General features: G+C 59.2%; 6 protein-coding genes and 1 non-coding gene across 7 annotated transcripts; 5 read left to right on the top strand and 2 right to left on the bottom strand.

The window, feature by feature from the left end:
- Window positions 1-2107: 2107 nt before the first annotated feature.
- On the bottom strand, window positions 2108-3055 carry THITE_2112812 (uncharacterized protein). The gene has a single exon (XM_003651936.1). The coding sequence runs from the start codon at window positions 2837-2839 to the stop codon at window positions 2492-2494; it is 348 nt and encodes a 115-aa protein (XP_003651984.1). The 5' UTR covers window positions 2840-3055; the 3' UTR covers window positions 2108-2491.
- A 7351-nt stretch (window positions 3056-10406) lies between these two features.
- THITE_2112807 (uncharacterized protein) lies at window positions 10407-14749 on the top strand. The gene is made up of 4 exons (XM_003651935.1): window positions 10407-11458; window positions 11519-14046; window positions 14095-14335; window positions 14431-14749. Exons 1-4 carry the CDS (start codon window positions 10813-10815, stop codon window positions 14640-14642), a joined length of 3627 nt encoding a protein of 1208 aa, XP_003651983.1. The 5' UTR covers window positions 10407-10812; the 3' UTR covers window positions 14643-14749.
- A 547-nt stretch (window positions 14750-15296) lies between these two features.
- Window positions 15297-17321, bottom strand: THITE_2112805 (uncharacterized protein). Its single transcript, XM_003651934.1, has 3 exons — window positions 16858-17321; window positions 15598-16641; window positions 15297-15529 (listed from the first exon to the last, which is right to left on the bottom strand). The coding sequence occupies exons 1-3, from the start codon at window positions 16957-16959 to the stop codon at window positions 15476-15478; spliced, it is 1200 nt and encodes a 399-aa protein (XP_003651982.1). The 5' UTR covers window positions 16960-17321; the 3' UTR covers window positions 15297-15475.
- A 714-nt stretch (window positions 17322-18035) lies between these two features.
- THITE_2112803 (uncharacterized protein) lies at window positions 18036-22454 on the top strand. The gene is made up of 3 exons (XM_003651933.1): window positions 18036-18281; window positions 18438-20976; window positions 21048-22454. Exons 2-3 carry the CDS (start codon window positions 18631-18633, stop codon window positions 22287-22289), a joined length of 3588 nt encoding a protein of 1195 aa, XP_003651981.1. The 5' UTR covers window positions 18036-18281; window positions 18438-18630; the 3' UTR covers window positions 22290-22454.
- A 653-nt stretch (window positions 22455-23107) lies between these two features.
- Window positions 23108-23197, top strand: THITE_t77. Its single transcript has one exon. It is a non-coding gene; the product is annotated as a tRNA-Asn (tRNA).
- A 2021-nt stretch (window positions 23198-25218) lies between these two features.
- THITE_2112801 (uncharacterized protein) lies at window positions 25219-25922 on the top strand. The gene has a single exon (XM_003651932.1). The coding sequence runs from the start codon at window positions 25672-25674 to the stop codon at window positions 25846-25848; it is 177 nt and encodes a 58-aa protein (XP_003651980.1). The 5' UTR covers window positions 25219-25671; the 3' UTR covers window positions 25849-25922.
- Window positions 25923-26817: 895 nt separating this feature from the next.
- Window positions 26818-27147, top strand: THITE_2087110 (uncharacterized protein; the record flags this gene model as incomplete). Its single annotated transcript, XM_003651931.1, has 2 exons — window positions 26818-26934; window positions 26995-27147. The coding sequence occupies 2 exons, from the start codon at window positions 26818-26820 to the stop codon at window positions 27145-27147; spliced, it is 270 nt and encodes an 89-aa protein (XP_003651979.1).
- Between the last annotated feature and the right edge of the window lie 48 nt (window positions 27148-27195).

Here is a 27195-nt window from a genome sequence, read left to right as displayed (position 1 = left end):
CTTTCTAGGCGGGCGTCTCCTGATGCGGAAGGAGTTTGCATCGACGTGATGGGACAGTTGCCGCTTTAATCGCCCGAATTCTTTGTGTATGACGATTGGAATCTGGATGCCTCTCCTGTGCCGCTTCAGATGCGGAGGGTTTTCGGTGAGAGGAGTCTTACGTCACTGATTATTACACCTCGCTGATCATTACACCTCGCTTACATGACCGGTCTGTAGATAGTGAACACCAGATATAGGTAGGTAAGTTCCAGGAAGGACAATGGCTCGAATTTTAGCACCATGCTTGGCTTGGTCACACCCAGTACTCGTTACAGACGCATATACGAAAAGAATTCTCGGCTGAGGGTTCGTCGGACTCCGGGTGCACCACCCCTACCCTGCTATCCCCCCTTGCTAATCACAAGCTCCCCGATACCCCCCTGTTTTCGTCCGTATCCCGTGCAGGTCCGGACTCGAACAAGATTCCGAGCCGCCCATTCGGTGTGCTGCGGTGAAACGGCCCGAAGTCAATGGGTGCACACGTGTAACCCCGCGGTCTGGAAAAAGCGGCAAGGCGGCAAGGCGGCAAGGGGCAAAACCATGCAGCCATGCAGTGCAACCATCGCGCTTAATGCAGGGCCCTGGCCAGGCCGAGCCGCGAATCGGAATGGAATGCAACCGCCTGGGTTACACAGGCTAGCGTGAGCGTTGCGGCTCATGGCGTTAGGGGCCGCGGCAGACGACTGGGCAGGGGCTCACAACATACACATAGATAGGCATTGAGCGAGAGAGTACCGCTGGTGGTGGCGGGGACTTGGTATGCAATCTGGCGAGCACGCGAGAGAGATTAAATGATTCCCATATCCTGCCGCTGATACTCGCACAAACGCGGTGCAGCCCAGCTGGGTTGCCGTTTTGGGTCGGATATCGAGAGCGTACCTTGGGAGAGAAAAGAACAGAGAAAAGGAAAAGGGAAAAGGGAAGTCTTCTCTTCTGGACACAACGCTCCTTGAAAAGCTATTCAACAATAGCTTATGGATGAAGGCAGTGGGAATCGCATGGACTTTTCCATCCCAGGGGTTCTTCCTTCGAGCAGTTAACACCCCTCCCTTGCCCATCCCACCAGACGCTGTCCAACCTGGGGGACCCCACCTGTCTGCCTCCCGGCATACTGTGTACATGAATGAGAGCTTCCCTGGCTATATGCCTATCTGACTGCAAAGCTTTGAAACCGTCCCTTCCCAACAGTCACAGTGGTTTTTTTGACCTTGGCGCTCACCTCGGCAGCACACACCTGCAACGCCATTCAGGGGCTTGTTTACCTCCGTCACCGAAGCAACCAAGTCCCAAGTAATCCGCACATAACACCACACAGTGTTTGAGTGCCCGAATCGAGGCACTTCCCTCTGTATATACCATGATCCGCTACAAGAAATATGAACCTAAAAACAATGAAGCTTGGGCCTGTGTACGTATATACACTGACAATCTGCCATACTCCACCGTGGCATGCAGATCCTCTCTGCGCCAGCCGATAGTTCGGGGGGCAAAGTTGGAGCGGCGACTAGCTATGGTTTTGACCAAGACGGCATTTCAAACGCTCTGAACAAGGCAACATGAAAGTGAATTCCAGCCAGTGACGGTGGGGCAGTAGCAAGCCGTCATCATGCTTGCGGTATTGTCAAGAAGTTGCTGCATTAGCCAGGTAGTGGTTAGCAGGCGAAGATGGATCCTGTACGGATTCCGTTGTACATACATACATACCCGCCTGTTCTCCTTTCTCCCTCCTTTTCCCATCGTCTTTTCCTTCTCTTCTTCGGCCTGTTCGTCCCTTTCAGCTATCCATGTCCTGCCCGAACGGTCGGCGCTAAGAACGCTCCAGAGCCGGTTAGCAAGAAAGAAAGCGAGCTCCTCCGTTCACCCGAAGATATTATAGGCTCATCATTATAACCAAATTCGTAGCCACCTTGTTGGAGTGCGTAAGGCCCAGTCCTAACTGCCCCCGGTCCTCCCTGTGTTGCGTATGACTACTGTTCGAACCAGGGTACTCAGAACCGAGCCATCCCAGCACCGGGCGCCTTGGCGCCCCGGAGTCCCGCAGGCGCCGGGGAGCCCGCGAAATGCACATATGCATACCTACTGTCCAGATTGTTGTAGGAAATTTCCTCCTAGGCTTTGCTCAACACAGCCGGGCTTATCATAGTTAATACCAACATTAGACATGACTACACTGACCGACAAAGACGGCGATGACTTGCACGTTGCCACTCCCGCACTGCACTGCCATGCCCTCATGACAACAAGAGCTGGTACATTACGAAAAGGCATGCCCAGAACATTCCCACTACCAATATGCAGAACACCCTCACCCACACCAAGCCCACCACTCGTATTAAACCCAACCAAGAATGCCCATGGCCTTAGCGCACCTAGACAAGCTACCCAGACTCAAAAGCAATGACCCCGTTCCCCAAGTCCCTCTCCCCACACGACCAAACAAGCCACAAGCCTACAAGAACCCCTTCGTCAAGCTCGGAACCCTGCTAAGGCTGCTCTTGCGCTGGGGAATCCTGACATTCTCCTCGCCAGCCCATCCCACACCACCACCACCACCAGCAGCAGCAGCATGCCTGCCCCTCACGCTACCGCCAAACACACTCCCGGCGCCGGCAGCGGCAGCGGCGCCGCCCTTCTCGACCCTGGCGCGCCAGCCCTCGAGCTCGCGCTCGAGGCTGAGGACCTTCTCGCGCTCCTCGCGCAGCTCGCGCTCGGCGCGGCGGGCGGCCAGCTCGGCGTTGCTCTCCGAGGCCTGCAGCTCCTCGATGGTCTTGAGCAGCTTGTCGGCCTTGTCGCGCATGCGGGCGACGTCGTCGGCCAGCTGGGCGTTCTGCTTGTCGCGGCGCTCCACCTGCGCCTGCAGGTCCCGGACCACGCGGTCGACGTTGCGCACCGAGCGCGCCTCCTTGCTGCGCTCCGTCTCGTGCTCTTCGAGCTGCGACTCGAGCTGTGGCCCAACGTGTTAGCAGGAAAGGATGGGGTGATTTTTTTTTTTTCTTTTCCTGGATAAACTCACCTCTTGGATGCGCTTGTGCAGGAACTTGATGTCCTGGCTGGCCGTCGAGTAACCCTTAGTCTCGAGGTCGATCAGCTTGAGCTGCACCTCGTTGAGCGACTTCTCGAGGGCGGCCTTCTGTTTCTGCAGCTCGGCGCTCGCCTCGCGCTCGGCGACGATGTCCCTCTGGATCTCCGACACGAGCGCCTCGGCGCGCCGCATCTTCTCCACCGCCGCCGCCGCGATGTCCTCCTGCTGCGCGAGGCCGGCCTTGAGCTCGAGGATCTCCTTGTCGATGTTGGCCGCGTTGCGGAGCGACGGGCTCTCGCTCTTGGCCAGCTCCTCGAGCCCGGCCTTGGCCTCCTCCAGCCGCGACTCGATGCTCCGCTTCTCGCGCAGCAGGGCGTCGCGCTCGGCCGTGATCTCGTCCACCGAGGAGCGCAGCGAGCGCACCTGCGACAGCAGCGACACGATCTTGCCCTGCGCCTCGTTGTGCGCGCTGACTGCCTCGTCCCGCGACGCCACGACGTCCGAGAGCGTCGCCTGCAGCCGAGCTTTCTCCTTGGACCAGGTCGAGCTGTTGAGCACCTCGTCGTCCCACTTGGACCGGAGGTCGTCGAGCTCCTCGCGCAGCCGCGCGATCTCGGCCTGCTTGAACAGCTTCTCCTCCCGGGTGAGATCCAGCTCCTTGGTGAGAGCGGCAAACTCGGCCTGGTACTTCTTGCGGAGCTGCTCCATGCTCGACTCCTTGTCCTCGATGTCATTTGCCCGCTGGTTGCGGTAGTCCTCGAGTTCGTGCTGCAGCCGCTTCTTCGCCTGCATCGCCGCCTCCAGGTCGGTGGACATGTCCTCGATCTTTTCCGAAAGCGTCTGCGTCTGATGCTGGAGATCCTCGATCGTCGCTTCGAGACGCTTCCGCTCGGCCATCATCTCCGCGCAGCTCTCCTCCGCCTCCTTCGCCTGCGTCTTGGCAAACTGCTCGGCCCGGGTCGCCTTGAGCACGGCGATCTCCGCCTGTTCCAGCTTGCTGAAGTACTCGTCCGCACGACTCTTGTAGAGATTCAGACTAGCAGTCACGTCGGCCAGCTTGGAAGTCTCCGCATCCATGCGAATCTGCAGGTCGGCAAACTCCTGGAGCAGCTGCCCACGGCTCGCCGCTTCCTGCTCCCGCGCGAGCGTCATCTCCTGGAGGTCCGATTTCGCGTCGCGGAAGTCCACCTCGAGCTTCGCCCGGTCGTGTCTCAGCCGCTCAAGGTGCGCCTTCATCTCCGTCAGCTCCGCAATTGCATCGTTATGGTCGTGCAGAAGAGCCCGGCGGGATTCCTCCTGGCTCTGGAGCAAATCGAGGATCTCCTCGTGCGATCTCGTCTGGATATCGCGAAGCGAGAGCTCGCCCGAATGCAGCGCTTTCTCCAACGCAGACACTTGCTTCGTCGACTTGTCAAGCATATCCTGCAATCTGCCGTTCGCCTGTTCCAGCTTCCGTAACCGGCTGCTGTCGTCTGGGAGTGCTTCCGGAGCCGCCGATGCGCGCTCCAGTTGGCTTTGCAGGTGGCGGTTCTGCATCTGCGCGAGCTGGAGCTGGTTCTGGAGTTCCTCAACCTCGGCTTTGAGGTCCATGCGGTTGTTGAAGCTGAGGGTATCTGCGGTCCGGTCCGAGCGAACCGAGTCTTGAAGGTGGTCGGTATCGGTATTTGCGAACCGACGAGGCGGCGTCGATGTGTTGGTGTAGCGGCGTCCGTTCAGCTTCGACCGCTTCTGTGTGGGAGAGCCGTTGAAAGGAGCCTCGTCAACGCTGATTTCATCGACACCGCGTCTAATCGGCGAGCTGCTTCTAGCTGCTCTCAGCTCCGCTAGTTGAGTCTCAGCGTTCGCGCGAGCAGCGGTCTGGACACGCAGCTTCTGCTGCAGCGCTTCAATCTTCCGCACCAAGTCGAAGTTCTTGCTGAGGAACTTGTCTCCGCCGCCGCTTTCCACCTGAATAGGGGGCACAGACTCGGGGTCGACGGTCTTCAATGCATTCAGCAGCTGCGTCCGGAGCTCGGAAAGCTCCGCATCTCGTGCGTCAAGCGCGGACTGCAGCGTCCGCACGGTACCCTGTGCCTGGGCTCGAAGCTGTCTCTCCGACTCGATGGTGCGGTTGGCCTCGGCCAGCTGAACCGTAAAGTTGGACGAGGCCTTCTCGGCGTTGCGGCTGCTCTGCACCTCCCTCGCAACCTCATGGTTGAGGTCTTCAAGGTTCAGCTGCAGTTTCTCAAGGCGCTTCTCCAAAGAGGCGATCGTCACCTGGGATTCGCCCAACTGCTTGTTGAGCTTGGCGTTCTGCTCCTCCAGCTTCGCTTTGTCGCGCTGCAGGGCGAGCACCTGGCCGCGCGAGGCTTCGCTTGCTCTCGACGTCGAGCGAGCAATCTCGAGGCCCTTTTGTTGCAATTTGTTGAGCAGTGCGCGGTTGTCGTTTTCGGACGCAGCAAGGCGGCTCTTCACGGTGTGCAGTTCGCGCTCCAGCCGCTCCTTCGCCTGGTCGTTCTTCAGCCCGAAGTCGCCGGACTCAAGAATTATCTTGTTCAGATCCTGGACCTGATGGTTCAATGAAGCACACTCGGCTTCGAACCACTTCAGCCGCTCGTGAGCTGCTTCGAGGTCCTTGCGGAGGCTCTCTTCTCGTTCCCGCGCGACTTTGAAGGCGGCCCGCTCTCCAACGATTTCCGCCTCACGACGCGCCTCCTCGGCCTGGATCTTGGCGGCACGAAGCCGGCGGATCTCCTCCCGAGCTTCATCCCGTTCTCGCTCCGCGGTCGCACGGGCCTCCTTGGTCCGACGCAGGGTGTCCTGCTGCGCGTAGAGCTCCTTCTCGATGGTAATCTTCGACTCGTTCAGATGGTCATACTCGTCCTTCAAAGTCTGATACTTGTGCTCGCCAAGTAGCAGGACATCATCACGCGACTGGCGCTCTCGGCTGAGCTCCATCTGTGTTTTGTACAGCTCGTCCTTGAGATCCCTGATCTGGGACTCGAGAACCTGCCGGTTCTCGTTAGCCTGCGCGTCTTCCGAGAGTCGAGCCTCTAACAGCCTCTTGGCGTCATCTGCCTCCCTCGCAAGCTGGGCCTGCTGGGATTTCATGGCGGAAAGCTGGGCCTGGACCTCGCGGAGCCGCTCGACCGCTTTCTCTCGCTCCGTGCTTAGGGTCCTCTTCTGGTCCTCAAAGCTGCGCCGCTCCATCTCGTACTTCTTATTGTCCGAGCGTAGAAGCGCCAGCTCGCTCTCCTTCTTTCTGACCAGATCCTCGTAGTCCGTTGACGTCTTGGAGAGCTGAGCCAGCTGCATTTGGATCTCACGGTTCTCGGCGCTGAGCTGAGAGTTCCTGCTCCTCGAGGACTGAAGCTCTTTCTGAGCGGTCAACAATTTGACTTCGAGGTCTTGATCAGTCTTCAGCAACTTTGCTTCTAGATCTCGGACCTTGCGTTCCTTGAGCGAGAGTTGGCTCTGGAGCATCTTGATTTCGCCTTCGAGAGCTGCCTCTTGCTCGCTGCGGTCGGACTGCGCCTTGGTGATGTCGTCGATCGCGCGCTCGAGATCTTCGACGCGACCAGCCAGTTCGGCCTTCTCATGTTCCAATCTCGAGATGATGCCAGCGGCTTGCTCAAGCTGGGTTCGACACCGCTCCACGTCCTCCTCCGCGCGCTTCTTCGCCTCGAGCAGGCTATCCAGCTGGTCTTCGAGCTTCTCCTGGTCCTCGAGAGCACCGGCCAGCTTATCTTCCAGCTCTGCCTCGCGGAGTTGCAGGCGTTTGAAGATCTCCTCCTTGTCCAGCGCCAAGGCGCGCTCGCTCTCGAGGGTTTGCTGGATCCGCAGCATCTCGGCGTGCACATTGCGCCTCTCTTCCTCTAGTTTTTGCCGGTTTGCGTGTTCGTGCTGGATCTTTTCGTTCAGCTGGCGGATCATCTCATCCCTCTTCTTCACCTCGGTTGCTGTCCTCGTTGCGCCCAAGAGGGGCTTCATCCTGACGAGAAGCTGCCACCACGGATTTGCACAAAGGTCGAGGTACACTTGGAAGTTCCGCTGAATGACTCTCGTCGCCTCGGCGCGGTACAGACGCTTGAAGGCAATCCGTCGTTGCATGTACCCGCGGGCGACGGACTGGAACTTGGACGTGATTTCCGTGATGAGGGCATCGCGCTTCTCTTCGAGCTCGGCGAGAACGCCAGCGCGGAAGAAGACCTTGGTCAGGCCGATGCGGTAGAGGGTCTTGTCGAGACCAAACTTGTCCAGCATGATTTTTGCCGCCGCCTGTCCCTCGAGGTAACCCTTGGGCATGTCTCGGCAGAGGACCTCGTAGCGCTGTCGGAATTCGGTAAACGGCAGCCGGTTGGGAAAGCCCGTCCGGGCAATGCGAATGCCCTCCAACACGCCGTTGCACCGTAGCTGGTCCAGCACGAGGGGCCCGCTGAACTGCCTTGGCCGCTTGGCGTGGTTGGGGAGGATACACCGGACAAAGTGAGGATGGGTCAGGTGCAATTGGGCCATGAGACTCGACAGCTGCTCTTTGTGTCTCTGAGCTACCGTCCGGAAGAGGCCTTTCTTCACCCTGCTGCGCATCCCGCCGGTCTCGTCGTCCTGATCGGCACAGTCGGCGAAGAGATTGGCGATGTGCTTGTCGGTCGAAGCGGCGAGCAGGCGGGTGAGGTTGTCGTTCAGCGGGTCCTTGTTCTTCTCGAGCCATCCCTCGGTCGCGTACTCGACCTCGGCAGCATAGTGTGTGAGGATGAAACCCTGGCCCAGACGAGATGGCCGATACTTTTGCGACTTCTTATCCCACAATGAGTTCAGCTTCTCTGTGAAGGTTTTGTCGGTGGCCTTAGGCATAACGCAGTCCTCATCAAGGCAGGAGAAGATGCCAATCGGGTTGGAGAGCTCGATCAGGTCGATGGTGGGCTGCAGATCTTTGCCGAAGTCGATGAATTGCCACTCGATCTGCTCTCTCGCGTATTCCTCCTGCTCCAGGACGAACATCTGGTGGTTGAAGAACTGCTGCAGCTTCTCGTTGGTGTAGTTGATGCACAGCTGCTCAAAGCTGTTGTGCTCAAAGATCTCAAAGCCAGCAATATCCAGCACGCCGATGAAGCGGGTGGTGTCGTCGAGGCCCATACCGGCACGGTCGAGCTGGCGGTTGATTCGGGTTACCAGATCACCAAAGCCCCGTTCGTAGATGCCCTTTGCGAGGGCGTCGATGCTGAAGCGGACCTGCTCTGGGGTCTGGACCTTCTCAACCCACTCCCTGCCTGCCTTTACCCTGGGGTGCAACAAACCGCGGAGGAACGGCTCCAGAGGCACGCCGAGGAGCTTGCACACCCGGGCAGCAACGTCTTCGGCATCGGGCGCAAGGCGAGCCTGATCTGTCGATCGGCTCTCCTTGACGACGGACAGGTTGCCAAGGTGGAGGACAGCAGCAATGGTGCGCAAAATGGACGATTGCTCCTCGTCGGAGAAGCCCATCACCGTAAAGGCCTCCATAAGGGAGCTCCATTCTTCGCGATCCAACACGCCTGCGATGCTCTCTTGCCCATCGCGCGTGTAGACGAAGTCCTCCACATCCAGGCCGTCCAGGAAGAACTCCTGCTTCATTCTCCTGTCGGCGCCCCTGAGAAGCTGGTAGAAGATGTGATAGTTGCGTTCCTGGGCGTTGATGCGCACCACCCGGGATTTTTCGAGGAGGTACCAGTCAATGAAGGCGCCAGCAATCGAACCGTCGCGGTTGAACTGGATTCTGATGAACTTGCCGAACCGCGACGAGTTGTTGTTCCGGACAGTCTGGGCATTGCCGAAGGCTTCGAGGATCGGATTTGCCCTGAGGATCTGCGCGGACAGGTTGGAATGCTGCTTTCCCCTGGCTTTCACGGGAGACTGCGAGTTGGCGACCGCGGCGAGGTATTGGATGACCTTCTTGGTGTTTTCGGTTTTGCCGGCGCCGGATTCGCCGGTAACCAAGATGCTCTGGTTTTCGTTCTCCTCAACAAGATTGCGGAAGGCCTCGTCGGCCATGGCGAAGATGTGGGGCTTGTTGTCCTCCCTGCTCCTGCCCTTGTACATGTTGATGTACTCGTTGGTGTAGATGGGGAGGGACGCGTATGGGTTGACCGTCACCAGAAACAGGCCCGAGTAGGTGTAGATCAAGTCGGACATGTATCGGGTATGGAGGTTGTGGACGACGGAAGCCTCGTTGAGGTGCGTCAGCTCGGCCATATCGTCCGCCTTGTCGAATTTGGCGGGATTGACTTTGTCGACGCTCTCGGCGTCAACCTCACGCTGCTGTTTCCTGCGTCAGCGGGGGCAACGGGGCAGCAAAAGCGCGGCGGATACTCACGCTGCCGTCATCGCACTGAACCAGCAGCCTGTTCTCCGGAAGCTCCTCCACCACCCAGCCCTTGACAAACGCCGTCTGCGGGTCCTTAAGCCAGACATACTTTTTGCCTGAAAAGTCGTTCTCGCCCTCAATCCCTCTCACAATGTCGGTGGGTTTCCGCATGTCTTCGGTCTTGAGGTACGACGGCGCGAACGTGCTCGAGCTCGGCGTTCCCTCCCTCGAGGGGCCCCGAACATGGCCGTTGCGCAGTGGGGCTGGCGGTGTTAGTGCTGCCGTAACAAGGGGGTGGGACTGTGTCCTGGCATGTGAGGGCGGCGAAGGTGTTGCCGCAGGGAGAGACGGGGAAGATGGAGCCAGGACGGATTTCGGCCTGCCGAGGCCACTCGAGCCAGTCGAGGTCGGCGCGTTTCTCGCAAACGGATTATTGCGGACTGACATGGCGAGCCGATGTGACGCAAAGCGAGGTGAGGTTAGGTAGCAGCAGGTGGGGAGGTGGAAGAGCTGCGAGCAGGGTCATGGGATACTGCCGAGAAAAATGCTGAGCAAAATCGTAGCGTGCTGTTGCTGGCTATTGCGTGAATGAAGTGCAGCCGGCTTCAAGTAAACATCCAGGAAGTGCAGCCCCGCGCAAGCGATATGGGAATGGAATGGCCAAGCACAAATAAGGCAGAGAATCACACTGCAATTGCAGACAGAATAAAAAAACAGAGCAGAGGCAACTTGGCTGACAACGCCAAAAATCCAGAGTTCTGCCTCAGCTTGAACGTTGCTCGATGGAGGGGAATACAAGGCCGGTGGTTTGGCTTCGAACTTCAGCTGGCTTCCCGTTGCCCCGAGCACGCCCGGGCACAGTAAACAAACCCCCGGGCCGCAGTTGGCAGTGGGCAGTGGGCAGGCATCCTCGGCCCACTTGATGTCACCGCGGTGGTCCGTGCACCCAGAAGTCTGTTTGTGGACTAGCGCATGCTGAGAGGGTTGGGTCTGTTTTGCCATCGAACACGGTCCATTTCGGTGACGACTTGAAATGAACGTGGATGTTCAACCCGACTGTTCTGACACTTCGGGCAGCGTGCAGCAGCACTCATAGCAGGCGCTGTGCAGCGCACTCCTGCAGGCGATAACAGCAACTCGATTCCATCTTGTGCGCCCTCACATTAAATATCGGCTCCTGATGATTTCTTGATTTCCTACCACAGCTGCTCGACGAGTGGGATTGCCGCCGACACATCATCCGCTGCTCTGCTCTTCGTCTCCTCGCGACAAGGACGCCATTGACCGCCAAACATTTCAAACGTTGTCGTTGTGTCTGCCGAAGCCCATCCAGCGACCGACCGCCGCCCAGCGTGATCTTTCAACCCGGCAGGGCTGATGCCCGCGCCCTCGTGACCGTGACCGAACCCCTCCCAGGACACCGAACATGTCACAATACCCGCATGGGTATGGCTACGGCCAGTACCGTGGTCAACATGCGCAGCAGCCATTTGGCTACCAGACTATGCCGGGGTATCCCGCGCCTGGTCATAACGATCTCTTCGCTGCCTCGACCCCCCAAAACCACCGCGAGCTTTCGCAGTCGGCATACAACTTGAATGCCACGCACATCCCGGGCCTTGGGATAGGAGGCGCAGCTCCTGCTGGGACTTACAACAACTTTTCATCCGGCATCGCCGCTTGGGGTCCGCCACCTGGTTTTTCGGCATCCGCGTCGAATTTACCACCGCGGCCGTATGGAACTACTTCTTCGGAACCCCCAGCGCCCCAATCCAGGGTCGTAACGAGCAGCTCGAATACGAATGCCGCTCTCGCGAACCAACCTGCTCCGGGCCCCACCCGCCGATCCGCAGATGTTCAGATTGAGGCGGAAGAAGGCGAGCTGAGCGAGGGCCAGTTTGAGGATTTGTACGAGCCTCGGGACGAGGTTCCAGATGCCTCTGCACAGTCTGTCTCCAAGCCTCAGCCGGCCATGGACCCGAGTCGACCCGCGAGCGTTGCTGATACACCCGACGGGGGCTTTTATGGCACCGACGAGGATGATGGCGCAAAGGACTCTAGGGGTAAAGAAGGTATGGCTTTCAGTTAACCATCGGGTTCCGGTCTGATGGGCGACGATCTAATGGTTGCAGGTCGTGAGAGGTCCGCGTCTTACTCGCCTTTCCTTTCGCCGCGAGAGATTCAGAGTGGGATCCCGACTCCGCAGCCCACAACGAGCCAGGGAGCCCAACGAGATCCCGCTTTAGCACCCGAGGATAAGACCGGCCCACCTGTTCCAGGCCTGCAACATACGAATCATGCTTCTGGCAACAGTCCCACCCAGCCAGACACCTCTGCCCAGCAATCGCCGAAGGATTTGTCAAGCTCCTTCAGATCGGTGCAGGAAGCCAAAAAGGAGGCGCAGAAAGCAATTCTGCGGCTGTGGCCACTGGGCATCAAGTATCAGACTTATATCGATGAGGGATTTGACGAGGATATGATCAAGGGGCTGTTCCGGGACCTTCACCTCGACATACCCAAGAACCGCGCCGACTCGCCTCCCGCTCGACGCGCAGATGCACAACGGCAGGAAAGCACTAACTCCAAGTCGACCGTGCCGAGTCTGGCAACTGAGGCGCAATCACAACAGGCAGCATCAGCTCCCAAGGACGCCGCTGCGACGTCCGATCAGTCGGGAAAGGGCGAGGAGCGTAAAGACCGCATCGCGCGGCTCCTTGCCGCGAAGGCTGCCAAGGCGCCGGCTTCGCAAAAACCGCCGATTCCGACTACGACGGAGCCCAAGCGAACTGAGACGAAGCCACAAGCCCAGGAGAGCGTGCAGAAGAGTCCGCCGGGGCCAACGCCAGCGTCCGCGCCAGCGCCGGCGCCAGCGCCGACCCCGACCCCGACCCCGGCCTCGGCCTCAGCCCCGACCCCCTCTACGGCACCCAAAAGCAAAGTATGGGGCGAGAAAGAACGCCTGATTCAGCAGAAAATAGCGGCGTTGCAGAAGTCCCGAGAGGCGCAAGCCCAGAAGTCCGCAACCGACACGACCGACTCGGTGGGTAGTACCTTGCCTAAACCGACGACAGCAGGCGCCTCAGCGGCGGCGACTCCCACAGGCCCTCAAGCGGCAGCGCCGCCTGTGACGGCTGGCGGCGGCCCGTCCAACTCGTCCCTATCACGCCTCCCTATCCCCGGCTTGAGTTCATCATCACACCCTCATCCCAACTCCTCATCTCAGAGAAAACGCCCGGTGGCGGCGGATTTCGTCGACTATTCATCAGGGCCGGCACCTCTCAAGCGACCTTTTGGCCAAGCGCGCAAGGAGACTTCTTTGATCATTGATGTCAGCGACGAATCCGACGACGAAGAGATGGAGATGGACATGGATATGGAATCCCCAGTTGATGAGTCGTCGTCGAGACGGGCCAGCAGCGCTCCGGGACCGCGCGGACCAGCTATCCGCGACTTCCCCCCACTTACCGATACTCTGCCGCAACGCCAGTTTTCGAGCCCTGCGCCTTCCGTAACACCACCGGCTGGCCCCGTTAACAACAGGAAACGAGAGACCGAGCTGGACTTGAAGGAGAAGGAGATCCAGGAGATGAGGCGGCGCATCGCCCTTGCAGAGGCGAAGCGAAAGGCAAAGCAGGCCTTGGGTGGCTCGGAGACGCCGAAACAAACGGAGGACACGGCGGAGCCGAAGGAGAATAAGACTGCTCCGGCGCCCCATCTCGAACGTGCCGACTCCATGAGCAGCGTAGATCGGCTTGATGCATCTTCTCCCCAGCTTACGCCGGAACCTACATCAATGAAGCTCGCCAAGCCGTCCGACAGGGCGGCTCTCGATGTGCGACAACGAGCAGAGCGCCGGGGCCGCATCGTGAGCTTTGAGATTCCCCGGGTCGAATCGACTCTCAAGGAGAAGCTGGACCGGCTCCGGAAGTTGCAGGACGAAGAAGCACGCCTGAAGGCCGAGATCGACAGCAACTATGCGGAGAAGAAAAGGCTGGCGGACGAGCTGCAGCAGCTCGACGCCACTCCGGTGGAGAGCCCGCAGCTGAATGGGCTGGAATCCGCCAGGGATTCGGCCACCGAGGGTCGCGGTGTTCGACAAGTACAGGCCGGAAACGCGTCGGTTGACATTCAGACAGAACAACCCTCGTCGTCCTCTCCTACGTCTGAGAGCAGCAGAGAGCCAGGTGAAGTATCAACGGATGAGGCGGAAGCCCCACGCGGACTTTCAGGGGAACCGTCCTCGTCGGCTGCTGACAAAGACACGGGAGCTCCCACTGCTGATGCTGCCGTCGACCGAGCTGAGACGCTGCTTGACCAAGATGCTTCAAATCTTTCGGGGAGCATCGTGTTGCCCTCTTCGAATGCTCGAGACTCAGCTGCAATGCCGACATCGGATGATAAACTAGTCGAGGGCAGCTCCGCCACGCCCGCCCTGGCCGAGCAAGTTGGACCTACCATTGTCGACGAGACCACGCCAATGGAGTTGGACTCCAGATCACCCAGTCCGGAGGTAGCCGAGGCTGTCCACAGTAACGATGCCGAGGGCGAATCATCCAATGCTAGACAGCTCTCGGCTCCACTACCGGACCAGATATCCGGCGTTGCGCAGCCCCGTGAAGCCGAGCAGGAAATCGAGATCGAAGCGGCTGGAGAAGTAAATGTCGTTTCTTCCCGCCGCTCCGGCACCTCTTCGCTGACAGATTGCCAGGCGCACGATGGACCGGCGTCACAGTCGGCAAGTACATTGGCACCTTACGAGAGCCCGCTCCGATATTTCCACGCCTACCGATTCCATCCGGAGTTCCAGCGTGTAGTTGCCGGTGGTCTGAAGTCTCTGACTTACAGCAACAGAATTGACCCCGACAAAGAGCTCTGTCCTTTTGAACTGAGTGGAGAGCAATGTCCTCCCAACTGCGAGTTCCAGCATTTTGATGCCATCAGCGCTCCTGGTGAGTTTCCCGCCGGACTCTTGACGGGCCGCTAACGTCAGACCTTCCGACTCTCTCCCCCTCTCGACGCTGACTCCTAGCCCTCTACCATGCAGATGACCAAATCCTCGTGGAGTTGGGCAATGCCGATGAGTACAGCGGCGAGGAGAAAAGCCGCTTCATCCAGGGCTTGCGGGAGCTTCTTCAGAAGTTCAGGGCGGACAAGGTTAAGGACTTCGACACAATAGCCCGCGGGATCATTGAGTTCCGCTCCCAACTCCTGGGGGACAAGTCCAAGGTGCTCCCGCTGGAAGGGGTCACCATCTGATCCGACGCCTTTCGCCCGACACTCAACCATTAATCCGGTTTTTTCATCCCGCTCCCGACAGTAGATCTCTCCTTTTTCGACCTTACAACTTTGTTTTTTCCCAGTTTAGCGCGACTGGTGCGGTGCGTCTTCGGCACCCTCTCTGCCCACTGGACTGGTCCTTCTTGTTGCATTGGTTTACCGGCGCTGGCGTTCCAGGACGGCGGCGTTCTCCATGGGGGAAGAAGGAAAGCCTCCGTACGAGGCTGGTTGCCAGCACTGTAGGTACTCGATACCCAGCTTTGTGAAAGCTTGTAGGAGTTCCTGGAGGACGGAAACAAAGGGTGCTGGGCCAAGGAGGATATGGAGAAGGGGATGGGTGTCCCTTAGTTCTGTGGATCCCCGAGGCCAGCAGCTCGCAGCCTTGAGAAGCCGTCAGGGCCACAAGGCTCGCATACGCTGCGGATGCAGGCGTAGTAGTGTCGACAGTGCATGATCCATCTTCACATAATCCTTGACTTCTTTCTTCTTGAGTTTCCAATGATGTGAAGATTGCGCAGTTTCCACCCTGGGGCTTTGAGGAGGGCGCACGGAGTCAGTGAAGACTTGTAAGGGGAATGTCACAATGGCTGAGAAACTGAGCATTCCTGGACAAGGTACAGCATGGACACAGCATAAAATGCACCGTGTAACAGGTTACTCACTCCGAAGATTAGTCCCACAAGCGATGGTGAAATCGCTCGGTCTTTGGACATTACACTCATGTCTATCCTGATCTACACGGATGTAGGCGGCAAAAATAATACAAGTAAATACTGGGAAAATCGATGCGACCGCGAGAGACGATCCACAAGCTACAGCTTTAACTCCCTGCTGGCTGGCTTGGGCTCCTGCAGACGGACGAGGCCCTGGAATATGAGATTAGCAATGCCTTCCGGCCTCAGAAGAAAATGGAGAAGAAAGAAAAAACACATACCTCCTGCACACAGGTCGCAAGCAGAGTCCCGTCCTTGCTAAAGATTTTTTGCATGACCACGCCCCTCCCGTCGCCAGCCCACGGGCTCTCCATCTCGCTCAGCATCCACTCGTCGGCGCGCACCTTTCTCGGCTCGTGGAAGTAGATGGTGTGGTCCAGACTGACCATCATCCCGATCGTCGGCCGCCCCACCATCTCCCGCGGGTCGTCGCCCATGCCCTCCCACTGATGCAGCGTCCTGATCTTCGCCTGCAGGTCGGCGGGCAGCTGGTCGAACTGGTCGGCGGGGAAGGGGAACCGCCACAGCTTGTGGATCCGCGTGATGGTGCCGATGAAGTAGCTGTCCGACACGTAGGCCAGCGCGGCCAGGTGCGCGGGCATGCCGCCGCGGATGCGCCCGCGCGCCCGCACCCACTGCCGCGTCTTCTTCTCCCCGGGCTTGTCGCTGTCGCCGTTGACCATCTCGATCCGGGTGCCCTGGAACGGGCCCTGCGTCAGCTGCTCCGGCTCGTCCGCGTAGTCGTCCGGCGGCGGCCGCAGCGGTTGCCCGTCCGCCTCCCCGCGCGGCATCTCGCTCGCGTGGCTCACCCCGTCCGCGTCGCGTTTCTCACCAGCAGGAGCATTCCCACCGGGACTCCCATTCCCATTCCCATTCCCATCACCATCCCCATTCGCATCCCCATCCCCACCCTCCGCCTCAGCACCCCCACCAGCACCAACCGACGACCCCGCCGCCGCCGGCGCCGACGGCGCCTCCCGCACGAAGGACACGGTCATGGTGAAGATGCAGCGCCCGCGCTGGCGGGCCTGCACGGTGCGGGTGGCGAAGGAGCGGCCGTCGCGCACCAGCTCGACGTGGAACAGGATGGGCAGCTCGGCGGAGCCGGCCAGCAGGAAGTAGCAGTGGCACGAGTGGACGACGAAGTCCGGGCGGGCGGCGACGGTGCGCTGCGCCGCGGCCAGGCACATGGCGATCACGGCGCCGCCGTAGATGCCGCGCGCGCCGGGCGGGTGCCAGGGCGGGCGCGTGTTGGTGAAGATGTTCTGTTTTATGTGGGGGTGGTGGTGCGGCGCGGTGGTTAGCTACCTAAGGTACCTAGCTGGGTTCGGTTGGGTTGGGTTGGGTTGGGTTGGTTTGGAATGGGGTGATGCAGGTCTGGGCTGTGAAACGGGGTTTCATGCTTGTTCGTGTTCCTCGTTGTCTGCGCCGCGGTGTGGAGCGTGGAGGATGGAGGATGGAGCATGATGGAATGAACTTACAGGGCCAAGGACGGCCAGCTCGGTCACCTCGAGGGCATTTTCGATGGGTGCCTTATTCGGGTCCTCAGGAGGCGGCCGGAGCAGCGTTGGGCGGTCGGCCATTGTGCTGCCGATCCCCCCGGTGTCGAATGCGAGGCGCTGGTGACGAGACTCTGAAAGCGAGGGTAGGTTGAGCCAACCGAGCAGCGCTGGGCCGAGTGGGCGGTCGACGGCGGCGCGTGAAACAAGGCTGACGTTGGATCGAGTTGAATGAATGCAAATGCAGGGTGCGTCTGGTCTGTTGCTGAGGTGAAAACCGGGCTGCGCGACGTCAGGTTTCTATCCAAAATAAGGTAGTGAGCATGCAAAAGATGCTTTTCATATGCTAGCGTAGGTTTCGGCCATTGATTGCTGTGTAAATGGGGAATCTGGATTACATGTCCTCCCGGTACCGAGGTTTGTTCGGCATTGGAAGCACCCCCCGGCTTGGCGATTGGAGGGGAGCCAAGGGCCTGGGTCCATGTCCAGTTCAGATGCACTGCCGAACCCAGTGCGTATCCCCAGGGTCTTAGCGAATAACATCCATGGATGGCGTGTATGTACATAAGGTACAGAGGTGGAATACACCCGACCTACACGTGTATGCTGAGTCTGTGCAGAAGTGAGTTCACACACAGTATTGGCCATCTGATATCCACTTCGAGTTGGCAGAAGTGCCTATCCCAAATGCTTGATTCCATTGTCTGGAGGTCACAACTGGCCGGACCTCCCTTCAGCTCGTCTAACCGGTACTGTGGTAGGTAACCAATTTTTTGTGGTAGGCAACCTATTTTTACCCATCGAGATGAGGCTGTTTCGTTGCACGGCGTTTCAGCGATCGCTATCTGCAGACTACCTACCTACCTACCTAACTAAGGTACAGCCCAGTATAACTCGCAAAAGTTATTGAATGTATATAACAAGCAGTAACAACACTCCTGTGGTAAGCGACCATTGTTACCAAGCCCCTGGCCAACCATCACCACCTCGCCAATGCACGTGTAGTGTAATGTGGGGCCACTGTTGTGGTTGGCCAGGCTTGTTCAGGGCGACCCAAAGCGGATCTGGACCACCAACGTCATTTCTTGGGCCAGGGGATGCTGCAAGCGCGGCCGCGATCGCCCTGAGCTCCAACGCTAACATCCCCACTTCGTCTCCGAGCCACCTAACCACCAACACTATCCGTGCTTTTGGTAACCAGCCCATCAGACTCAGCTCCTTGCCGCCAAGTTCGAGCACCGAGATATACGTTCCTTATTTTCCTGAATGAACCTCTAGCGCCCTTTTTTCTGCATACCTCTCTGATTATAACTTGTCGCCGGATTCCGGCCACCCACGGCACCGCTGTGCTGCTCCTCCCGGACCTTGGGTGTTGGACGTAGGATCATGGTTAACGCGGGGGAGAGGTAGGCATCTTAGTCTGTGCCAGAAAGCCGGGTATCTCCCGCAGCGGCCGAGACTCCCCCGGCTCCAGGGTTATGCTGCTTCGCCCTTTGCCTGGCTGGATTCTCAAGTACAAGAAACATCGTACGGATCGCTGCTCACGCGCTGTCTTCCTGTAGCTCCCATCGACGAACGAAATCCTCCGCGCTGTCGCTCTTGAGGCGAAAGGGGGCGGACGACGACGTGTCTTCAGCCGACGAAGCGGCATCCACCGGCCTCGGAAATACCACTACAGTGTCCACCACCACGACTTCAGCCACCGAAGCGTCGATCACCACCGCTCAACACGCCATCAGGGGCCACAGCTCGAAAATGTCTGTTTCCGGGACCTTCGTGAGCCGCAACCCCTCTAATGCCCCCTCGACCGCCGGGGGCAGGTCCCTCAACCCGGCCGATAGGGCAAGCTCGCTCGAGTCGTCCGTCAGGAAGTTCCGCATCGTCGAAGCGCTCCGAAACGGCGATACCGCCTTCATTTCCAAGGCCATCCGCGAGAGCTCCGAGAACAGCACGCAAATGAGCGCCTCCTCCTTCACGGGGCAGTCCGCCGCCCTCGAAGACACCACCATACTACACTTGGCCATCCAGTGCGCCGAGCTGCCTGTGATCGAGTACGTCCTGTCGGATGGCGCCGGTTCTCTCGACATCAACGCGCGGGACAAGGATGGCAACACGCCGCTGCACATCGCCGCAATCCAGGGTCGGACTCCGGTCGTCCGTCTGCTGCTGGAAAACAAGGAGATCAACGACGCCATAGCCAATCACCAGGGCCGTCTCCCCATCGACCTCGCCAGAAACCCGGACATCTTCCAGCTGCTGCAGCTTTCGAGGTCCATATTCGCGGAGAACAAGGTCAGACAGGTGCAGGATCTAATCCTCCACGGTGAACTCAAGGTCCTGGAGCAGGTGCTGGAAGAGCCGCGGTTCAAGACGGTGCTGGACATCAACAGTCCTGAGTTTGCCTTGGAGCCAAATACGGTCCAGACCGGCGGCACGCTGTTGCATGAGGCCGCCCGGCGCAAAAACACAAAATTAATCCAAGTCCTCCTGCTCCACGGCGCCGACCCATTCCGCCGTGACCGCAAGGGCAAGCTGCCGCAGGACGTGACGAAGGACGAGATCACGCGGGCCATGCTGAAGAAGTCGCCCGCTGCCGTGGCAGCTCAGCGGGGCATTCAGGAGAAGGCCGTGCTGGGCTCCACGACCCAGGGCGCCACGACGGCGACCCCGGGCGATCCGCTGGCCGGGCGGGAAGCGCGAGAAATGAAGGGCTATCTCAAAAAATGGACCAACTACCGGAAGGGCTACCAGCTGCGTTGGTTTGTGCTGGAGGATGGCGTCCTCAGCTATTACAAGCATCAGGATGACGCCGGATCTGCCTGCCGCGGCGCCATCAACATGCGCATTGCCAAGTTGCACATGAGCCCCGACGAGAAAACCAAATTCGAGATTATCGGGAAATCGTCGGTCAAGTACACTCTCAAGGCGAACCACGAGGTGGAGGCGAAGCGCTGGTTCTGGGCGCTCAACAACTCGATCCAATGGACCAAGGACCAGGCCAGGGAGGAAGAACGGCAGAAGGCCCGGAGCGCGGAGCTGCTGAAGCAGGCGAGAGCTGAGCATTCCCACCACCTCCCAGACCCGGCCAGCGAAAGCGCCAGTCTCGGGGAGCCCTCGCGCAGCAGCATCCAGCTCACGCGGTTGCACTCCTCCGCCCGCGCGTCCAGCAAGAGCGGCTTTCCAACGCTTGGGAACAACGAAGAGGATGACTTCGTCGACGCGGCCACCGAGGCGGGCAAGACAGACCGCAACGGCGGGACCGTCGCGGATGAGGAGGGCGACGACGAGGAAGAGTACGGCGAGGGATCGAGTGGGCAGGATTCGCCGCCAGCAAACAAAGACGCCTTCAACATCACGGCCCAGTCGGCCAAGCTGCAGCTCGACACCATGGCCGCCGTTACTTCGGCCCTTCTGCTCGAGTCCACCAAGAGCCCGGCGCTTCCGTTGTCTGACCCCAAGATGGCCGAGGCACTAGCGACATACGACGCCGCCATCCGCTCACTCACGGGCCTCATCGGCGACCTCCTCCGGATCTCGAAGGACCGCGACGCGTACTGGCAATACCGCCTCGACCGGGAATCCGAGATGCGGCGCATGTGGGAGGAGAGCATGGCTCAAGTGGCCAAGGAGCAAGAGGCACTCGAGGCGCGCGTCGGCGAGGCCGAACTGAAGCGGCGGTTGACGAAGCGCATCCTTAAGGAGGCTGTCGAGAACGGCATTCTTGCGGGCACTGAGGCACCGCCATCCCCGGCTCCGGCGGCTAAAGCGGCAGCCCAGGCGGGAGCGGAGGCCGAGGCTGCTGCCGAAGCCCCGGCGGCGAAGACACCTACCCTGAATCTGTCGCGCCAGCAGACCGTGATAACCCAGATCGCCGACATCTCGGATTCGGAAACCGACGAGGAGGAGTTCTTCGACGCGGTCGATGCGGGCCAGGTCGAAGTATCACAGCTGCCGCCAACGGAGCCCACCGCCCCCCAGGAAGAGAAACAGCTGGCCGTCACAGGCGCCTGCGACATCAGCAGTTCCTTCAAGGGATACGAGAATGGCATCCGCACGCGCCTGAAGATGGACGCGGACAACCGGCCAAAGATCTCGCTCTGGGTAAGTTGACGAGACGGGATGCGTGCTCTGTGTCGGTATGGACTCGCGACGGCGGCTAACCCGGATTGCAGAGCATCCTCAAGTCCATGGTTGGTAAGGACATGACCAAAATGACGCTGCCGGTCTCGTTCAACGAGCCCACTTCTCTCCTCTACCGCTGTTGCGAGGACATGGAGTATGCGGACCTCCTCGATCTGGCCGCCGACCGGGCGGATTCGCTCGAGCGCTTGCTCTACGTCGCCGCGTTCGCGGCCAGCGAGTACGCATCCACCATCGGGCGCGTTGCCAAGCCCTTCAACCCGCTGCTCGGCGAGACGTTCGAGTACGTCCGGCCGGACAAGAACTACCGCTTCTTCATCGAACAGGTCAGCCACCACCCGCCCATCGGCGCCGCCTGGGCCGAGTCGCCCAAGTGGACCTACTACGGCGAATCGGCGGTCAAGAGCAAGTTCTACGGCCGCTCGTTCGACATCAACCCGCTCGGCACGTGGTTCCTCAGGCTGCGGCCCACCCACGGCGGCAAAGAGGACTTCTACACCTGGAAGAAGGTCACGTCCTCGGTCGTCGGCATCATCACCGGCAACCCGGTGGTCGACAACTACGGGCCGATGGAGATCAAGAACTGGACCACGGGCGAGGTCTGCCACATCGAGTTCAAGCCGCGCGGCTGGAAAGCCTCGAGCGCGTACCTACTCTCGGGCAAGGTTGTCGACGCCAACGGCCGCGTGCGCTTCAGCATCGGCGGGCGGTGGAGCTCCAAGATCTACGCGCGCTACACGCCGGGCTACGAGGCCACGGTCGTCGAGCCGCCCGCGGGCAACAACAGCAGCGACGGTGGCAGCAGCACCGCCGACGGCGACGCCGGCAGCGCCAACGGCGGCGTCGACCCCACCGCCGCCGCCGCCAGCGACCCCAACAAGGCCTTCCTCATCTGGCAGGCCAACCCGCGGCCGCAGGGGATCCCGTTCAACCTGACGCCGTTCGTGGTGACGTTCAACCACCTGGACGACGCGCTGCGGCCGTGGCTGGCGCCGACCGACTCGCGCTTCCGGCCGGACCAGCGCGCCATGGAGGAGGGCGAGTACGACTTCGCGGCCAGCGAGAAGAACCGGCTCGAGGAGGCGCAGCGCGCCCGCCGCCGCGCCCGCGAGGCCCGCGGCGAGCAGTTCGTCCCCGCCTGGTTCCGCAAGGCCCGCTGCGAGATCACCGGCGAGACGTACTGGCAGTTCAACGGCGAGTACTGGAAGCGGAGGGAGAGGGCGGGGCCCAATGGGGATCCCAGCGTATGGGACGGGCTGGAGCCGATCTTTTGATGCGCCCCCCCTGCCGGTGGAGGCCAGAGTTTGTGGATGGGATGGGATGGGATCCGGTGGCGAGGTTCTTGATTTGACTGTTGGATAGGGATGTTATTCCTATTTGCTGACAGAAGCCGGAGGGCCCGTGTGTGAGGCGGAGGTGTTGTTGGGTTTTGGTTACCTATTGTTGTTGCCGGGGCTGGGAAGCGTGCCTGTTGTTGTTGTTGGGGTTGTGTTGTGTTCGCTGCTTGCTGTCGGATCCGTCGCCCCCGGCTCGGCAACAGGCGGAACCTGCTTTGCGTGCTGTAACTCGTCTACCTACCTACACTGGAAACGATAGAGCTGTTTCTACGACATTTGCTTGGCTGTTTGGTTCATTCTACATTGGCTGCTAGTTGGCGTTGTCTTAGTAACCTCAATGTTGTCTTCCCGTTGGCTTAGCCTTCCTTTCCTTTTTGGCTTCTTTCCCTCCATGCCGATTTGTTCTCTTGTACATACATCTGCCGCTTTCCTTATGCTCCGAGAACAGTAACCGTTGGTCTGTTTTATAGAAGTGAAGTGTTCCTCGCCCATTTCCATATACAAAGCGCCAAGGGACGGGTAGGAGGCAATGTCCTCTCTACGCTCCTGCATATCCACTTCCTCAGCTTCCTGCGATGTCCCGAATGAGGTATTGACCATCAACAAGCACACTCGAAGAGACTGCGTCATGAAAGCACTCTCGCGCTGGCATGCTTGATCGAAGTGCGGCGAGTAGGTTGGATCAGTACTTGGCGGCGACTCCGGTATGCTGCATTCAATGTTCTGCCAGGGCGCGGCCAAACAGCCAGCGTCAGTCCCCCATAGCGCAGTTGGTTTAGCGCGTCCGACTGTTAGGTCATGACAGAAAAATCGGGAGGTCGACAGTTCAAGCCTGTCTGGGGGAGTTTCATTTTCATCTTTTGTTGATTTTTGAAGCGAAGCTTCAAAATGAGCTCCATCACAGTGGATATTGAAGTGAAGCCTAGGTAAACATAAACTCTGTAACAGTGGTTACATAGGTACCTTATACATACCTGGTGTATTACCAGTTATCTGTGCAGCGATTGGTCGTGAGGCCGAAATCATGTGACTTAGCGCGCCATGCCAAGATCTCTGTAAGTCACCACATGGTTTCGCTTTAAACTTACGGGGCAGACAGTCTGCAGAATACCTTCAAGGTTGCTCAACAGAAAGAAATACACTGACGCATGAATGTGTTCACACTTGCCGTTGCAGAAGTAAACAGTTGCGGAAGTAAACAGACGAACGCAGGGTTCTCAGCGTAATTTTTTCTGGCCTGGCATGCGTCTCAGGAGAAGTCAATACACGCTGTGGAGCAGTAAGATGTAGATGCCCGCAAACAGCGAGGTTGGTCATGGCTACCGCTACGCACCGCCCAGCTGGCACCGCAATGTGCCCCCTCTGGCGAGAGTGCTTTGGAGGTTTTCATTGAAGCGGTCACAGGCGCAAACGGAGCAGGTAGCCGGCGGTAGATCCGATGGGCATACTTGGGGGGACACAAAAAGGAAAAAAAAAAGAACAAAAAACACGGAACGGAAGGACAAAACAGGCGAGCGAATGACAAGGCCCTATGCGTGCGCGCCAACCTCTCCCTCCTCGTCGTATAACGTAACCTCGCCATCCGGTCCCACATGTCCTCCCGTCGCCGGCAGGATCGCCTCCGCGCGAGGCTCGCGGTTGTACTTGCGAGGGGCCTGGGGCACAGGTTTTCACCGCGGTTCACGGCGATTCCGAATGACGTTCTCTGTGGGCGAAGCAGAGCGACGGTTGGCGGCCGAGGGGGAAGGGCACCGACGCCACGACGCGAGCGGCCGCTGCCGGGCGCGGCGACAGACGGCGAGGCGTCGAGGATGGTCGACAAGCCGGGCGTTCGTGTCGTGCTCACCGGTGTCATCGTCGAGTCAGTGAGGCGACTAACCTCATCAATTAGGGCATCGTTCTGACGAACGGATGTCGATGCAAAAGGCGTCCGGCAGTCTGGAGGCTGTGGTTGCTGAGGGGGCCCTGACCCGTTAAATGGTGGAGTAAAGGGTTGGGAATGTGGCGCGCGGGAGTTGAGGCCCATCATCGCCTCTGGGGCCCTCATGTCCTTGTGCCTAGTGTGACGAGACGGGGACTGTGCAAGTCGAACATGCCTTCCCTCTCTCCGTGGTCGTGGGTTTTTGATCTGTTTGCCGACGCGGCGGTCGCAAATGCCTACAAATATCATCATACATACCCAAGCAGTGGCCTCAAATAAAGCTATCAGAGCTAACTGCCGTTGTGTAAGTCAAGACAAGTAACTTAGAGCAAGAGAATTATTATACCTCAGTCAGTACGCGTAGATTGTTGTTTAGCAGGTTAGATGCTCGCCTTCTCTTGGGTGTTTCTCTGTTTCCCAGAATTTTCCATCAGAGAAAAAACATGCGAGGAAAAGAGCAAAGGTAAAGGACGGGTTGTTCTCTCTCGTTTTCTCTGATGGCTTCTCGCTCTCTCCTAGCCACCGCGCCACTTTTCTTACTCAACTCAACGGTGATTCTCTGCATGACTGTATGCTTGCCTGTTTTCTTATTTACCTCCTGCTCTGACGCTAGGTAGCGCACGCGACGCAGGTATACAGGCATTCCCGGCTTCATTTCTCTTCCGTTCCTGTCATGTTCTACAGTGAACAGCAGATCGAATAGTTGGAGCAGTACTTGTGGTTACTCAAACTTTTGGTGCCCTTGGCTGGCAGCGTTGTTGTTTCTCAGGCCCCAATGCGAAACACATCCGGATAGCTCCGAGTCTAACCAACCCGGAAGGGGCTTTGAAGGCAGAGAATGTCCAGTGCTCGTGACACCTCCTCGCCCGAGTCTCACATGCACGGCGCTCTCTGCGGGATGTTACAAGAATCCATTCTGGGGTAAAGGTAGCGGCTGTTGGTGTTCCACCGCCAACTCGTCAGGGAACATCGACGGAAAACTGTCTGACCTGAAGCAAGCCGATCTCTGTGCCGGGTCTAAATAGGGAATTCTGTCTCCTCTGGTGTTTCCCAATGAACACGGTCCTTCCTGCCATTACCTGCTTCGACTCGGGAGGCAGGTTCGAGGGCGCACCGACTCACTCCTTTGCAACAAATGGGAATAGTTCGTCCCGACGACTGACGACATCGGTACGACACTGGATGGCTGTGCTCGGTCCTTCCCCTCCCGTCTGTGGTCTGTGGCCCCAACATCTATCCATAAGAGCGGACGGACCAGAGGTCTTCGTCCTGGTCTCTGGCTCCTCACCAGCCCCGCGGAGTCCCCGAGGACTTGCTGTCCCGTCGACGCCGGCGACTGCTCGAACCCGACCTCAGCAGACCTCAACCAACCACCCCCAACAGAGCAATTCACCCACGATGAAGCCCATCGTCACCTCCCTCCTCGCCGCCGCCGCCAGCATCACCCTCGCCCTGGCGCAGAACCTCTCCGGCCAGCCGGCGTGCGCCGTAAGTGCTTTCCTTCTCATCCCGAACCCCCAACCTCTGTTTATCCCCATCCCCGCTCCCGTTCCCAAACCCGTTTCCAACCCCTGACCATGACACTGACACTAACACGAACGACCGAACCGCGCGACGCAGACGAGCTGCATCATCAGCGCCATCACGGCCGCCGGCTGCGCCCTGACGGACATGGCCTGCCAGTGCGGGCCGACGCAGTCCGCCATCGGCGCCGCCGCCGCCCCCTGCCTGCTGGCCAGCTGCACGGCCGTGTCGGAGCTCCAGCAGGCCCAGAGCGCCGGGTCCGCGCAGTGCGCGAGTTACTCGGCCTCGCTGACCGCCACGTCCACCACCACCGCCACTGCCGCTCGCATCGCCGACGCGGGTTGGACTGGGACTGTTCCTGTTACTGCGACTGCTACCGCTACTGTTGGGAAGGCTGTCGGTGTCGGTGGTGGTGGTGGTGGTGATGGAGACGAGACGGCGAGCACGACGGTCGGTGTGTGGAGAGCGGGACCCGGGACGAGCCCGCCAGTTGGAATGGAAAAGGCTGGGGCCGGCAGGAGGAGGATGATGATGGTTGATATGGCGAGGGCGGTGCCGATTGAGAGGGAGATGGAGACGGAGACGCAGACGGTGGTGGTGGTGGTGACGACGGTCGCGTCCGTCAAGACGGCGGCGAGCACCGCCGGGGCGGCTGCGGCGGCGGTGCCGACCGTCGTGGGAGCTGGTGCGTTGTTGGGTGTGCTGGGCCTGGCTGCTGCTGCGTTGTGACCATGTTGGGGGAAAAAGGACTGATGCGTTCATCTAGTTAGTCGTGAGCCGGGACCAGTCTCGGCCTTGCCGTGGGTAAGTGATGCGAAGAGGGGCTTCGTTGTGTTCGTGTGATTTGATACAAGCTTGGCCTTCTTGAAATTAATAAGATAGTCCCGGGTAGTGATTTGCCTAAGCTCCGCAGTTAGGAACTGACTGACTGGCCTGTGTGATACGTGATATAACTACCCTGTCTGGCCCATGACACTCTTTCGAAGTCGGCAGGAAAGGCCAAAATAGCGCCTCTCCGCCATGGCGTACAATATGAGGCAGATCAATGGGACTGATCCCGACTACCAGGTCCTGGGCGGGATTGGGAGTGGTTCGTTCGGGGTTGTGACCAAGGTCAGGCGGTTGAGGGACCGTAAGGTCAGTGGAAACGCCTCCCTGCCCCGTGTCTGGCTTGTGTCCTAACCAGTCCATCCACAGATCATGGCGTGTAAGCACTTGAGTTCCGATCCGGCAGCCGGGAACGTGTCCCATGTGCAGCGTGAGCTCGAGATCGCCTTCAAGCTGAGCCGGAGCAACAATCGGTACCTGGCCAAATTCTCGGGCGACGTGGCGTTTAACACTAGCCCTTGATGAGTGGGTGAACGACAGGAATTCCAAGCCGTGGTGTCACGTAAGCGA

The sequence above is a fragment of the Thermothielavioides terrestris genome, chromosome 2, assembly GCF_000226115.1.
Source record: "Thermothielavioides terrestris NRRL 8126 chromosome 2, complete sequence".
Lineage (NCBI taxonomy): Eukaryota > Fungi > Ascomycota > Sordariomycetes > Sordariales > Chaetomiaceae > Thermothielavioides > Thermothielavioides terrestris.
Note: the sequence above shows the minus strand (reverse complement) of the source record. Positions and strands in the feature narration are given on the sequence as shown.